Source organism: Sinohyriopsis cumingii, chromosome 7 (genome assembly GCF_028554795.1).
Source record: "Sinohyriopsis cumingii isolate HCF-2022 chromosome 7, ASM2855479v2, whole genome shotgun sequence".
Lineage (NCBI taxonomy): Eukaryota > Metazoa > Mollusca > Bivalvia > Unionida > Unionidae > Sinohyriopsis > Sinohyriopsis cumingii.
The window spans coordinates 110,977,538-110,994,001 of NC_142967.1; the positions used below are offsets into that span (position 1 = coordinate 110,977,538).

The 16,464-nt window shown below is 43.8% G+C and overlaps 1 protein-coding gene across 1 annotated transcript in view; it reads left to right on the forward strand.

Annotated features, from left to right (window-relative positions):
• The window catches only part of LOC149795929 (adhesion molecule nephrin-like), a 149,316-nt gene that overhangs the window by 80,598 nt on the left and 52,254 nt on the right, over window positions 1–16,464 (forward strand). Inside the window, exon 20 of the mRNA XM_089963891.1 lies at window positions 11,718–11,788. Coding sequence (XP_089820017.1) covers window positions 11,718–11,788 — 71 coding nt within the window. The remainder of the gene's footprint in view (window positions 1–11,717; window positions 11,789–16,464) is intronic.

The window sequence follows — 16,464 nt, forward strand, 5'->3', positions numbered from 1 at the left end:
CAGAGCCTTGAGGTCAATGAGCATATTCGTTATCAAAAGCGCGCTAGGGTCAATGAGCTTAACACAGAGTTTTTTGGATCCCCCCCCCCGGGTATAACTAAACCGACCCTCTCCGAGATTAAAGCATTTATGGGTAAACAAAAAACCCCTAGCGACGTCGTTGATAAATTCTTTGGAAACACAACCCTCGCTGGAATTAAAACGTTTTCTGACATCAACCAACGGCTCTCATACTTAAAACTTGCACATAGACTCCCCGAACATATTAAAGATATCGTCTATGTTGTTGACAGTGGTGTTCTAGATTGGATAAGGGGCGCTAATATTAATATTACCATAAATACCAATGGGATCGCAGGTATCTACAGACTATCGTGGACTGCTAGGGAACAATTTAATATACTTGGAGTGGGAAGAGAGTTTACCACCTCCGCCGCGATATTAATATTTGCCTATGCACCTTACATACACGTTATTACGTTCGTAGCGGTTAGAGATATCGTAATTAGAGCAAAGATCGCATGGTGTTTAGAATTCGTATCGCATCTTAGAAGAGAGGAGCTCGAATCAGGTTTTGATTAATTTAACAATGACATATTTGATAATGAATTCCCCGTCGCACTACCGATACGATACTGTGCGGGTATACGCCGCGGATCTAAAAACACGCTTGCAACAATACGATAGAAAAATAAAAAAATACCATCGAAGGGTAACCGCGATTGACGTCACCGTGTATTCGGTGTCCGGTGTGATGGCCTGAGCCGGCATTATACTATCGTCGGTTACAATGATTGCTCCGATTGCAATTCCAATTGCGATTTCCGCGGCGACAACAGTTGCCGGGGTTGCAACCGCGATTACTAAAAAACTATCATCGTGTTCTCAGAAAAAATTCCGTGATTATACAATAAAACATCAAATAGTATTTAACGCGTACTCGAAATTATCCGAGCTGATCTCAAACGCGATTGATGACTCGCATATATCCGACGTTGAATTCTCCACGATGACGCAATTGTATAACTCCGCAGTGTCAAAATTAGAAATTGAAAACAAAATACCTGATAACAATAATGTCGCTGAACCCCGAAGGGTTTCAATTACTTCAACGGATCGCGGAGAACACCACTCCGGTACAAACAAGTATGATATCGATAACATCAACGAAACCAGAATTCAGTGTGAACTTCCCATCATCGGTTCCAGTGAAGGAAATATCCCTGGCAAAATTGCGAATATATCACAGTTGGCCTAATATCCGAGCGGATGCATTTAACGGACAACAATCTAACAACTCGCTGGTTTTTGCATGGACAAATAAACCCGATAGGACCCCAGACTGGAAAACTGTTTCAATACCAACTGGTCATACCAAATAGAACAAATCAATAAAGAATTTCAACGCAGGATAAAATCGATTACCACAAAGGAATCAAAAATAGCTATTACGGTTCATGAACCGACGTTATCGTCGACGATTGAAATAAGCACACCGGGGTATATGGTTGATATTTATAACAGTTCAATAAGAACCATACTAGGATGGCCTGAGAATCCACCTCATGGAATCACCGCAGACTTGCACACGAATGCGCAATCGTATCATGAGATTAACCCCGGGTATCGAGATGATTTGTCTATTATAAAAAACACGTTATTACCCAGTAGGTTTATATTTCAAGACAGGAATACCATGGAATGGTATTTTCCGTATAAGGAAACTCCTGAATCGTCCGCCACGGTCACAGTTAATTTAAATGATATCACTGGTGCTTTTACCGAGATTAATCGTAATTACCAATCACAACTAGAACAGCTACGGAAAACAAAAACACGAAAACACGTTGAGGTGTTAAATCAACTTATATCAGACATGGAATATATCAATGAACGAATCGTTAAAACAATATCTGCTAACAGCGATGATAATAAACAAAAATTCCTAACCGAGTATAATATCACAGAAGCCGATTTACCCGATGTCAAGTTTCCAAAATACAACGCGCCAGAACTAAGAAAATCTCTTAATGATTTTCTCGGCCCATCAACTATCCTCAGACACGATAACGGAGAGGGTGGTAGGCATATTGCTCCATACAACGTAAATATTACATCGGTAATAGCAATCAATCTAGTGTGTGATGTTATCGAAGGGAGTTATCAGGTGAATACCAAGCAATCAAATCAGGCTGAACAGGGGTATATCCTTTATTCATTTTAACCAACAGCCCCTCCGGGATTTTTAATTATTGAGAGTCCGATTAATCCGGTCTATATGCGATGCCATAATCGGTTTTTAACGAGAATTAATTTCAGACTTACCGATCAGTCAAATAACCTAATTGATCTACAAGAGGAGGAGTTAGTGATCACTCTGTTTGTAAGATCATGAGCAGCAGGAGGGGTGCGGCGGTGACATGGACTTTAATGTTTTTCGAAACTTTTTTAGTCATGCTCAGTCGACCCCACATGGATTTGTAACGATAAATTTACATGATCCTCGGACACGATATCGTATCGGACTTGACCAAATATTCGGTTAAATTGTAAATAATTTCCATTGTAACTCCTAGCAGCAGAGGGGGCAATGACAACCACGTATTCGTCGCGCTTTTTTTACCGGACACTGACGACGCTGGATCGAAAATGCAGAAAGTATATTAAACTAAATGACGTTCCGGACAATTGTCCATTTGCCGCCCCCCGTGGACGTCGTCGTTTTTCTTTTACCAGGCGCTGACGACGCTGGATCCGCTGAGTGCAGAAAGTATCAATTAAACCAAATGACGATTCAGCCAATTGTCCGATTCGCCCCCTCTGCTGCTCGATTCTGAGATCTTGGGACTTCCAAGGGCCTTTTTATCTTGCTCCCACCAGTCCTCCCAACATGGTTCCCAAGACTCCTTTCAGTAAGGGGCCTAACAAGAGAGGCAAAATGCCTCCACGTTGGACCAACATCTTCTTTTTTTGACGAATGGGAATTTTCTTTTGAACCATTTGGCGAAGAACGTGACGATGTTTGCCTAAGCATTGTTTCTGGTGTTTGGACAAAGGGATCGTGCCTTTCAAAACGTTCAAACAACATTCGCACACGGTATCGATGACCTCTTTGGAGGCTGTTTGAATGAGTTTTTTTCGTAGGGGTGGAGAAGCTTTGGACAGGACAGATAACATGTCCCCATGTTTGGCTAAACGTGGTGGCAGTCCTTTCCTTTTCTTTCCTTGGGGTTTTCTGGAGGGTGACATCTTTGAGTCTTCAGGAGCACCAAAAAAACACTGATACCCTACTCGGTCACAGGCCTTTTTTATACTGGAATGCGTCGCCACTGATTGTCTTCACATCGTATCAGTTTGAGGACAGGCATAACACGTCGTGCAGTGGTACGCAACGGACTAAATCGAGCCAGTTCTTGCTTGGACAAATCCAGTAAACTTTGTAACATGCCCGATCTTTCATGGACTTTGATTTTGGGAGAAGGTACTTTGTGAGCAGCAGCCACTGCCACTAAATTGGAGGGTCCTGCCACTGGGGAAGTTCTTTTGGGGGTCATCAACGGAGAAGTTCTTGGCGTGATCAACGTCTCCAAGTACTCTTCAGTTCCTGGTGTCATCAACGGAGAAGTGGACAAACGTGAGGATGCCGGAGACGCAGTGACTGCCGTGGCAGATCGTGGTTTGCGAGTGTAAGGTTGCGTCCTGGCCGAAGTGCCTCTCTTGCGACTAGTTTTCTTCTGTGGACTTTTCTTTTTCTGGGGACTTTTTCCCTGTTTCTTTTTCTGGGGGCTTCTTTTCTTTTTCCGGGGTGGTGGTGTCTGGTCAGAGGAGGGTCCTGCCACTGGAGAAGTTCTCCTTGGGGACCTGGTCTTTTTCTTCTTGGGGCTTCGTTGGACTTTTGTCTTGGGGATAACTTTGGGGGCATTAGGATCCCATCTTAAGAGAGAGCGAATGATGACCCCTCCTAGAGTACCGCTCCCTCCAGGTTTCAAAATGATTTGTTTTTTGGTTTGAGTGTCGATGCCGGGATCAGCCAGTTGGACCAAAGCGACTTTGTTTCGATCGAAAAAGCGTTTGGTTTGATGAGGAATCTGAATGATTCCTTGGAGTAGATGACGTGCCGTCACCGTGAACCATCGTAAGACTTCTTTGAGACTAGCTTCTAAGACACGAGCTCGTGTTTGTGGATCTTTTTCTCGACTGATGCCATACAAGGCACGAATCAATTTGACGGGAAGATGCGACTGAAGGGACGTCATGTTCACACTGTGTGAGACAGACGAAAAGGATCTGAGGTTTTTATAGATTTTTTGATGGGGAGTGAAATGAAGTCGAGGACGGAGACGTGTACAGGACAGGCCCTCCGTCTTGGCACCAGTGGTGAAACAAGTGGGTACGAAATCGCAAATCCTCGGGAGTCGTAGGTTTCAAATCGACGAGTAAATAGGCGTGTGGCGTTTGAGTGGCATCGTCGTACGCCTGAGTCAGCCAAGGCGTTCCTAACTGTTTGGCTAAGACTTGCACTTGCGATTTATCTCGAGGGCTTTTAAACAAGACCACGTAATGCGCATTGAGACTGATGGTGCGATGGGCTTTACTTTGTTGAAACAAATTTTGGGTGATGTAAACGACACTGGCATTACGGTGATGCCCTTTGCGCGTAAGCCACAGTTTAATTTCTTCTTCGTCTTCTCCTAACATGTCGTCGAAAATGACCAAATGGGTTTGACGGGAGTCAGAGACGATACCGTCGTCTTCTTTAGGAATGCCTTCCACAAACACGATGGAATCGCCTTGACTTTCTCGCAAGAGGCTGTACGCCGATTGCCACTCTTTGTAACACCACACGATCCGTTGAGGTGGCCGATCGATCAAATGATGTTTATGTTCGATCAAACGTTTGACGAATTCGGTTTTGCCTGAACCGCTAGGTCCAGCAATGAGCATGTTAAAGGGATGGCAAAGATACAAAGCCTCCCAACTGGCACGATCTAAGTGTTCGTGGATGACTTTGACAGTAGAGGAAGAGGGAGCAGAGACAGCAGAGGTAGCCATTGTGTGAGAAATGTCACTTGTGACACGAAAACAAACAAGACAAGAGTTTATATACTTTTTCAGAACACGTTTATTGAATGTTTCAAACATGAATACGAAAGACAAAAATACATAAAAGCCAAAGGCTTAAGTACAAGAATAAAAGGCACATAATAACCATGAACGTGGAATAAACACAAGTGTCTGTACAACATGATTTGGGTAAAGTTCTAACCAGTTCTATAGTAGGGGGTAAGGTCACACAAGTGTCCTCCCGAAAGGGTCTTTCAGGCCTGTCCACGACAGTCCCGTCCTGGGTGACGGGTTCTTCTGGCACCGTCACTAACACGGGTTGAAAAGTAACTTTTTTCCGTGAATAACTCTCGTGCAAACTGGGCCACCTCTTGGGTCCAAGCCAAACCAATCTGGTTTCTTCTTCGTCAACGACATGGTAAGTTACTTCAATGAACAATGAACTATCGATCTTGCCTAGGGTTCCTTTTTATATACAGACCAATACCGACGTGACCGTACGGCAACGTAAAGTGATTGGGAAGTCGCACTCGCTTCTGGTACACGATTTGATAGACTTTTTCCAAGGGTCGACTGACAATGTGGTGAGTGGGTAAACGTACAATCTTGTTCGGTTGATAGGTGGTCACTTTAAAGTTTCCATCCTCTCCCGATTGCAAGGCTTCTTTCAATACCCCAAAGTTGACCACTCGACTGGTACGATGATTCAGAGTCAGTCCTTTCACTTTGCACGTCGTGTGCACTTCTCCTTGTTTGTCCCGGTATTCGTAGCCGTAATTTTTGGGGCCGCCACTGACGAAACTTAGAATCTTGTCGTCGGGATGCTCGTCTGTCCAGGCTCCTAAACGGTCTCCTTCGATGTCAGGGTGATGTTGAATTAGGTGATGGATGTAAATGCAACTGTCCGTGTCAAAGTACAGGACGCGTTCTTCTAACAGTTCTAAAGCTTCGTACAATTTTAAGCGAGCATGAGCTGTCACGTAAGCCGCAATGATGACATTTCCAAAAGGGTCTTCTTGTACAAAGTCCAGATCTTCTTCGTAACTGACCAAGATCAAATCCTCTCGAACGACGTCCACGTGTTTCATGTATTTGGTTTTGTCGTGAATCATCTGGAAGTAGCGGGAAGGTTCTGTCAAATATTCCGTCTTGGGTAAACACGGTCGTTGTGCCATTTTACCCCACAAGCAATTTAACATCACTTTGGCAAACGATCGCCTGCCTTCGTTTTTTTCGATGTGGTCTAAAGAGATGCCTTCTTGTTCGTAGTATTTCTCTTTGAATTGTATTTGGTCTTCGGGAGTGTGACACCAGGAAGGATAGCCGCTGGCTTCTTGTTTCAGTTTCAAAAAGGCATCCACGTAGTCGGCGAAAATGCCTTTCTGAGTAGGGTCACCCTTGTGGTACTGTTGTGTCTTGGGAAAGTGGCAAATTTCGTACACTTCTAACAGTTGGTATCCCATGTCCAGAGCTTTGAACAATTCCACGCTGGCCCAGGTTCCCGTCACGGCACGTTCTTCCTGGCTGTGATGGTAAGGTTGGTCCTGGTTGCACGTTTCGGCACAAGTACGGCACAAGGGAAACATCAGTTTGCCTTGACAATGGTGAGGTAAGACGGGATGGTATAGGTTCGTGGGAGGCAAAACTTTACACTTGATCAAGCCTTCGTATTGTCGAATGTTTTTCAGGTCGATGTGTTCCGTCAGCAATCGCGGGTGCCCTACAGGAAAGGGACAATATTTGCACACGTAGGGATACAGCGAACACACATCCAAGTATTTGATTTCTTCTCCTTTCTCTTCGTCGGCTTGGTACAGCAAACAGGTGGCATTGGTCCTTCCTCCGTACAAACTATCCCTCGGGTTCAACCGGTCCATGAACTGGTAACTTTCCACGAGGCCTTTAAACTCGGGATCGGTTTTCATACGGTGATCGTACTCGTGTTCCCACATTTCCACCACTTGGTATCCTTGCTGTTCTAACTTTAGGCGCCGCTGACAAGTGGCCTGGTACAAGTCTTCCATGGTTCGTTGTAAAAACTGATTTTTAGTGCTACGGTCAGGGTAACAGACGGGACATCCGTGAAATAAGCAGCCGTTAAACTCGTACACGATCTTGGGGTTTTCTAAGTCCCAGCCATCGACCGAATACGTTCCGATGGTCTTTTCACCCCCTCCGTTGCGGGCATGCTGAATCCATTTGTCTTCCTTGTCGCACAAGTAATGTAACCAGCGTAGGGCTTTGACCGAGTATTGACCTTGACATAGTGGGTCGTTTGAGGGCTGATGACAGCTACGGTGTTTTCAGGCATGAATCGTTGTCGATACACTAAGGAACACGCTTTGGCAATGGTGCAAGCTTCTTTCAAAGGATCGACCCCTCCGTGTTCCATGAACAGTTCTCGAAATTTTCCACAGCAACGTCGTAAAATGTCCACGTCGGAACGACAGTACTTTAGCATTTCTTCCTGAAAGTCGAAAGGGTCCGAGGCGTGACCTGGTACCAAGCGTAGAAAGCTTCTCTTTGTTCGGTACGCATGTTGTCGGGGTCGTAATAGTGAGCCTCATGTAAATGGGGTAGAACGGCGTGTTGTATGGCTTCCGTATTGAAAAAGTGTGGAAAGTACCCTTTAGCCATTTCTGTCATTCCAAACGTTTTAGGCATTCGGCTCAAAGGCATGGCCAAGTAGTTCATCGAATCTTTAAACTGTACTTGTCCCACTTGCATGAACATGATTTTGGCTCCGTTCAAAGTCACTTTAGGACGTTCGGTGCCTTGTTCCGTATAGTATCTCAAAAGAAACTGTCCATCGTATCCGGAGAAATTGTGAGCCATCACCGTGGCATGACGATGACAATCTCCGTAACGTTCGATGTCCTCTTGGCTCCACGTCTTGTCGATGGGATCTAAGACCCATTGGGCAAAATCGGCTAACGTGTTCGGTCCCCGAAAGATTTTTTCACGTCCTCCAGGAATCTTGCTGCAGTGAGGGCAATGACGGAAGATAGGTTCTTGAATGCACTTCTCGCACGCTCGATGAGCCACGCAGAAATTAGGAATGTGAATGCCGGTCTCTTGCATGCATTCGAAATCGAAAAAGATGAAATTGCCTTTCTTCTTGTGACCGTCCTCTTTCTCTGGTGGGGTTGGCATTTTTGCACGTAGCATTCGTGTTCCAAGTCCACGATGTGGTGACAAATGTGACATTTTTTCTATCCTCGACATACGTGTGCCTTGGTACTATTGGTACGTATGCCTTGTCCACAGGCAGGGCACATTCTCAGCAGTTGACAAGCACATTTCTTCTGTGAACCTTGTGTTTTCAAATGTTGTTGGTAACAGGTAGGACTGACACACGTGCGCAGACAAGTTGAACAAGGCACTGGTTCTTCGCTCAGACAGGGTGGAGAGGCTAAACATCCTGGGCATTTCCATCCACAATGTTTGTGTTGTTCTCGATTATTATAACCATAGTCACATTTCTCACAATAATAAACATATCCCAGGAATCCGGTGATAGTGGTAATGGTATCGAAATGTCCATCGTGATGATAGACATGAATGTATTTTCCGTCCTTAAAATCTTGGCCTCGAAACAACAGAGGCCCGTATAGTTCTTGTTGGCATAGGTTCGTCCCACCACGATGGCACGGGCTAAGCACATTTGGTCATGAGGGTTGTTAATTCGGACGAGACTTGTTTTGGTGTTGCGAAGGTCGTCCACCAATAAGACCTTTTTGCGTCCTGTCCCTTGAGGAAGAGAGACGTGAGCCATTTTCAGTGTGGCTTTACCATCGGCGATGTCAAACTGGTCATTAGATTGTTGTACGTGTTGAATCTTGTCCATGATTTTGGAAGGGGTTAGTTCTGCGGGTCTGCTAAACACGATCCAAACAAGGGATTTCAAACCGTCGTGATCTATGGATAGTGTCAAGCGATCGTCTTCTTTGGGTTGACATTGTCGCTTGAGTGCGGTGAGCAAAGAATCCCACATCTCGGTGATAAACCCTTCTGCTTTCTCCAATGGTACGTCGGCCTTGAAATCTTTAAACTTCACCGTGTAGGTGTAAGCCGTGGTTCTAAATTTTCTAGAGGAGCGCTTTTCCGTCTCTCGAATGGAATAGTATTTTTCAGGGTTGACTAAGGGTGACGAACTTGGTTTAGAGGTTTCAAATTCTGGTTCACTCATGTCCTCTTCAAAATCACTGGCATGAATTTGTGCCAAGATTTCAGCTCTGGTACGAGGCGATAGATCACGTTTCTGCCTCTTACTTTCTTCTTCTTCTTTCTTCTCGAATGAATGGGATCGTTTCATCTTGAGTGCAAAACGTCAAATGACTCAAGTGTAAACAGCATAAACTAATTTATAGTCATGGCAGACCAGCGTATATAAAAGGGTGCGTGTCTTGTCCTTTCACTATTCATTTCACTCTCAAGCCGAGCACAACGATGGAAGAGACTACCCAGATGGAACGTTTCATCAGAGCTTTGCGAGGGGTCATTAGAAAATTTTCTTCAGACCAGCCGACGGACTGCTCTCCTTCCTTTCGAGATAAAAGTGAAGATACTTGCTATATCTGTCAGAAGAAAGGGCATTGGTCTTCAGAGTGTCCAGACCGTCAAAAAAGAAAGAAAACAGGGGCTAAAAAAGACAAAAGTAAAGATACCTGTTATTATTGTAAAGAAAAAGGACATTGGTCTCCAGATTGCCCAAAAAAGAAACAAGAGGAATCAGAAGAAGAGAGGGATTCTTCAGAGGAAGAGAGGGATTCTTCAGAGGAAGAGAGGGATTCTTCTGAGGAAGAAAGAAGACAGGTGAAGAAAAAGAAACAGGAGAAAAAAAGAAGAAGGGAAGAAAGCGAGGAGGAAGAAAAGGAAAAGAGTGTGACGGTGAAAAAGTTCCAAAGACAGAGAGACTAAACAAGGAAACAGAAGAAGTCAATGAACTTTTAATTAAAGTGTTGTGAATTGTGAATTGGATTGTAACTATGGATAAAAGAATACATTAATGATACAAGGTAAGTGTCTTTGAGTTGTGATTTTAAAATAAGAAGCTACACTCACGCACTCACACACAGACACGTACTATAAGGGTAAAATGGGTGGGGTTTTTTTTTGTTTGAGTTATTGGCAAATTGAAATTGTATTTCTTTTCGAGAAATGTGGGTGGCCCTGAAAAGGGCCTTTTTTCTTTATGGTGCAGGAGTGAGTTTAACCAATCAACTTTAACTGCCTTAAGCCTTTGCCACGGCCAAGGCCTACTTCTGATGATTGGGTTGAAATCACTAAGGGTGGTACGATAGGCTTAGTCACAGGGTTGGCGTGTTTAGCTCGGGAAGGTCGTATTCTCTTCGGTCGTGATAAAGAAGTCTGATACATTTGTTTCAGACTTCTTAACTCCGCTAAAATGTCCAACAGTACCGTAGCCGTTTGATTTTCACCCTCTTGTTTCTTTGCTGCTACTTCTTCTTGCTGTTGTTGCTGTTGTTTTTTTCTTACCTCTTCTTGTTGCTGTTGCTGTTGCTGTAGGAGAAAAGCTTGTTCCGCTTCCTTTTGTCGTTGCATAAATTTCTCCAATTCTTCTTTCTGTCTCTGTCTAAAATTCTCCACTTGCGGTAATGAAGAATGAGACGAAGGTTCCGGAACAAATTCTTGTGAGGTAAGAAAATCCACAAAATCCCAATGTACCTCTTCTGAAAGTAAGTCCGGGTTCCCTTGGGCGGTCTCCCCTGCTGGTGCACCCCAATGGATCGTTTTCTGAATTTCCGTCATGTTGAATCACTGTCGCATAGATTGACTGCACACAAGCGCTAGCGAATCTATATAGACCAACTGACGTTACAGACTGCTCTCTTCGGATTGGATGCGGGCTGACTGAATTTTGTAACGCGTGTTTGGATTGGTGAATGAACTCAATCCGTTTCAATCCTACCTCTACCTATAAATAAACGCAGTTCAGTGCATTGATTCACTTGTTCTCGTCGCTTCAAGATGTGGACCGATGTGCAATCTTCTACGCTTGTGTCTTCCATGATGTTTAGGACGGACATGCTCATGTATGTCAGGTCCAAGTGGACTGTTGTTGATAGGACAGATACTAGTCAATGGATGAGGAGAGTTTACATAGAAAGACAAGGATGTCTCAAGAGGGTACTTGTGTATGGACCGGCAGTTAGAAGGAGTTTAAGAAGAAGAAGAAGAAGATGTGACAGATGCCATCTATGTTAATATTAATATTAACATAAACCCAAAGGCCCTTTTCAGGGCCAGCCATATTTCTCGAAAAGAGATAGCCTTTCAATTGCCTACCCCTTTTTAAATTTAAATTTAAAAATTTTTTTAAAAAAAAAATCCCATATTCAATTCCCCTTGTCCCTAGACAAACCCAAACTCTATTCCCATGTTAATTTCCCTTGTCCCTAGACAGACCCAATCTCTATGTTAAATTCCCATTGTCCCTAGAGTGACCCACGATTTTTCTCCATGTTAAATTTCCATTGTCCCTAGAGTGACCCAGGGTGTTTTTAATGCTAAGTCCCATTGTCCCTAGGGTGACCCCATTTACTACTAACATTTATCTGTATCTGTGTATTTGTAAAATGAAAGAAATGAGAAGAAAAAAAGGAAACTATTTTTTTCGATATTTCTTTCAGATCACCTGATACGTATATGCTTGATAATTTTCATTCTGAAAATGACCATGACTATGAAGAAAACGCTGAAGGTAAATAATTATATTATGTGCACTACCTTGACTTGTTTCCATGTGTCAAAGAATCACCCCAAAATTAATGACGGTGCAACTACAAAACGGTTTTCCAATGTTTCGAGCTCAACAAGCTCTTCATCAGTGATAGAAACAATGTACATCTACTAAAGACAAATTCCAAGATAAATCCTAGACTACTGCATGTTTAAATGACGGGAAATATACAAAGGATAATACGGGAAGGAAAGAAAGAATTAAATTGAGTAACAATTGCGTCTTGCCGGATCCAGATGGTCCGATGATAATCATCCGGATCGAGTTTGGTAACGCTGCAACATGCTTAACTGGTTCTCTTGTTTTAGTCGCCGAAAAATCAATTATATTCATATCTCTATACATAAATTATGGATCTATATTGTGTGAAGTGTAGAGTACGTACTGGCACAAATGATATGACAACCGTTACGACAAGAAATAACAGATCGGCCCTTACTGGCAAGTGTGTACAATGCGGTACAAAGAAATTTAGATTTATTTCTATTAGACCCGGAGATGTTTTAAAAAAAAGCGAGGAGGTGACATCGCAGCCAAATTGGCAAAACTCCCCGGAACACCGTGGGCAAAGTATCCAGGAGAAAAACACCTCCCAGGATATAACTACTGTGGCCCCGGAACACGATTAGATATTAGACTCGATGATCAAAATCAGCCCAAACCCGGTGAGTATCCAATAAACGCTATCGATAAGGCGTGTCATGCTCATGATGTTGCTTACAAAAGTAGCGATCTGCAACAGCCTCATATCGCGGATGTAAAATTAATTCACGCATTAAATGCTATTCCTGATAAATCCGTCAAAGAAAAATTGGCCTCATGGTTGGTAAAATCGGCTATGAAAGGTAAATTAATGATTGGCGCTGGTAATTAATAACAATCATCCAAGAAAAACGATGGATTCCATCTATTATTCTCCGAGAGGATACTGGAAGGGGAAGGCCGCAATTGGTAAGCTTGCAAGCGCTGCAAAGGTAACAAAGACCACTGCGGTTAATTGGTTATCCAAACAGGCTATATGGCAAATTTATCTACCACCGCCTAAACAAATCAACTTCTCTCGCTTTGATGTCGGCGTGCCTAATGAAGTTCATCAGGCTGATATACTATTTCTGCCGCATGACAACGGTTACAAATACGCGCTAACCGTAGTTGATGTTGCGAGTCGATACAAACAAGCGGAACCGTTGAAAACAAAGTCAGCAACTGAAGTAGCCGATGCGTTTGAGCGGATTTATCGAAGAGGCCCTCTGCGCTGGCCAAATCTATTACAAGTTGATCCCGGTAGTGAATTTCGCGGTGCTGTTTTATCAACGCTGAAACATCATAGCGTCGCGATACGACGAGGTCATACTGCGCTACATCGTGATCAGGCAATTGTTGAACGATTCAATCGGACTCTCGCTGAACGGTTATTTGGATATCAATACGCGAAGGAATTCATCCAAGAAAAACGATCTCGTGAATGGGTTAAAAGGTTGCCAGGTGTAATTGCAGCGTTAAATAACGAGATTACCCGAGCAATCAACATGAAGCCCAGCGACGCGATTAAATACGAGTATATACCCGGAAAATCAAAAATAAATAGCGTTTTCAAGCCGATTCTCGGCAATGTCACCGTGAGATATCTGTATGAACCAGGAGAGCTTGAAGGCGGTAAAAAAAGAGCTACTGATCCTATTTGGAGTGTTACCACACATAACATATCAACGATAACACGATCAACTGGTAGACCACCGATCTATAGACTGGATTCAACTGCTCCTCAGCGCGGATTTACACGCGAGCAACTACAAGTGATACCTAACGATACTCAATTACCCCCGCGTGGTCTTAACTAGCGCCGTTGCGTCTATTACACTCAAGACAGGTCAACCTCACATTGTTTTTGACATGACCGAGACTGTTATCGATCCTATCCACGGTAAATTGGCGAGTGTCTTTATCCGAATAACGCCAACTCATTATACAATTGCAACTCGCGCAGTGATTATTCTGTTGTTGTCGTAGCGAGATTATTAATTCGGCATCAATATCAAAACGCCGCTGTTTTTTTTTATCCTGTTGGCGGTAACCCGAGAGTTTTCTATCAATGACGCTTGCATCGATGGTGACTTTGTCGCCGGCTTCGTCAGTGACTCCGTCACCGGCTCCGTCAATAACAATTCTTCGAAGCTGATTTATCCTTCGTACTCTGGACACTGCAAGATAGACTAGATTCGACCATTCGATGCGATTATCAACTATCCAAACAATTGTGTCCGTGATGGTTAGTCCCTGCGAGGAATGTATTGTTGTTGCGTATCCTAGCGTCCACGGGGATTTATCAGCACGTAGCGCGTCCTCGACGACGCTGATATCAACGAGCACGATATCATTCAGCACGAGAATTTGTTTTTTTGTCCCCGACGCTGTCGGGGCTGGAATTTCAACTTCAATGTTCTGCCGCCGTGTGTCCGTGGGTCTATAACATAACGGCACTGGACGCGTTGGAAACTTTTCCTTATGCAACGTAAACAACTTCCGCTGAAGTGTGTCTCTGACTATCTTTCTACTCGCTACAATCAAATCGTTTGGTCTCCATGTTTCCCAGAATTCATTTAACGGCGTTTCCGGAATCACCTCGCGAATTATTTCACATTGAATTCTATCCGGCTGTAATCTGATTAATTTCTTAACCTCGCGCAGTTGTTCATCAAGTGCTCGGTAATCAGTATCGGTTTCTTCATAATAGTCCACAAAACCCTTTAACCAATCATGTGGACCCTCGCCGACAAATGGTGGTGGTTGGCCATGGTCCCCACACATGATCACCGCTGTATTCGCGCGCAACAACCACTCAAGAAACATTTGTAAAGTATCTAACGAAACAGTACATATCTCATCCCAGATGATAATGTCGGGAATAAATTTTTCACCCATTCGATCAGGAGTCCACTCACCGCCGCTGTATCGAAAAAAGCTGTGATAAGTAACGGCGTCAACATTTCGTTGTTTTATCTCTCGCGCTAGTCTATGGGTCGGTGTAAGCACGATTATACTTGCCCGCGTTCGAAATAATTCAATTGCCCGAGTCGTCTTTCCTGACCCGCCACAGCCGCTTAAATAAACCGTCTTGTGTCTACAAATTGGATCAGAACACGATGGTGCATTAGACCATTCTGACAATTTATCACCGCGTAAGTAGTTGTTCTCAACGGTGACATCTGCTGACGGGGAATAATCGCGTCGTATTTCATTTTTAATTCTCCATGTACCCCAACTCTCGTCCGGACTAGTAAACTCGGCTATGTTTCCCTTATACGCTACGTCAATATAAAACGAATCAACGGCTACTCTAACCGCGGTATCGGGGAATCTATTTATCATCGAGAATAAATTGATAGCGGCATAACCCAGCATAGACGCCCTCAAATGTGGATACGCCGGGCTGTCTCCATCGCTGTAGGTAACAACTGTACCCAACCTCGTTCCATTGGACAAGAAAGCTGTTTTGCAGTTCACGTATCTATTTTTTGCCACTGCGTCCTTGATTACGAAATCATATTCTGCGTCATCTATAATCAGCCGTGAGCAATATCGTTTGTAGTCGTGGTTTTTTCCACCTTGTGTGAACTTACCAATTATTCTTCTACCGAGATCTTTTGCCTCGCGGTTTCGTTGGTTAAATATCCTCCTGGACCATTCGATGATATATTCCTCGTCGGCATCGATGTGTTTTCTGGATTCGTCAATTATGCTATCTAGACGCTCCGGTTCTGGTAACCAGACTTCAGTCTGCGCTCGGTATGATATAATCGCGTCACTGACAATCAACGAAACTAGCATGCTACAATCAATCATATACCGTAGCAGCGCTATTGGCAGCCACTTCTTTTCAGCCATGTGTCTACCGATCCAAATATAGCAACAGCGATGGAGTCCTGCCGCGAATTCAAATGATACTATGCGAGCGAATCCGGTTAAATCAAAATCAGGCAGTGGTCCATTAATAGCAACACGAGTCATTTCATGTCTGGGGTGTCCAAATCGTTTGAAATACTCAGCGGCGGATCCATACCCGAGAAAACTCGCTGGATAACAGGCAACCATATCAACGGAAATCATAGCGTCGCGGTTGTATTCAGTGTTCCATAGTCCACCGTGATAGTATTCCAAACAACTGGATTGTACATCCGGTAGAAATTCCCTGCGCGTTGGTCTCCACGCATTTTTCCTTGCTGCAACATGAGCTACAACCGATGGAATCGTAAAACAATTTGTTAGCAGTTGTTCATCATGCTCCTCAAATTCTATGGCGGTTTTTTTCATCCTGTTGTGAAATGCTTCAGTGCGATATAATTCGCCGTTTGGTCTTACAAACTGATCAAAGGTATCCGCATCGTTTTCAGCGCTGCGAAGTAACCACACTGATACAGGGTCATTTTTACACAAGCAAGCAATAGCATCAAATAGTTTCCTCTCCGCGAGAAAACCATCCCGGGAGAATTCTTCTCCCAAAAATTCCCCCGGGATATACTTTACTGTTCTATCCCGTGGAAATATTGTGATCGCGGGCGTCCATGCGTGTTCGTTATGATCAATAATTTTGATTGGGGTTCCCTTTGATTTATACTTTGATTCGTGTAATACTTCAC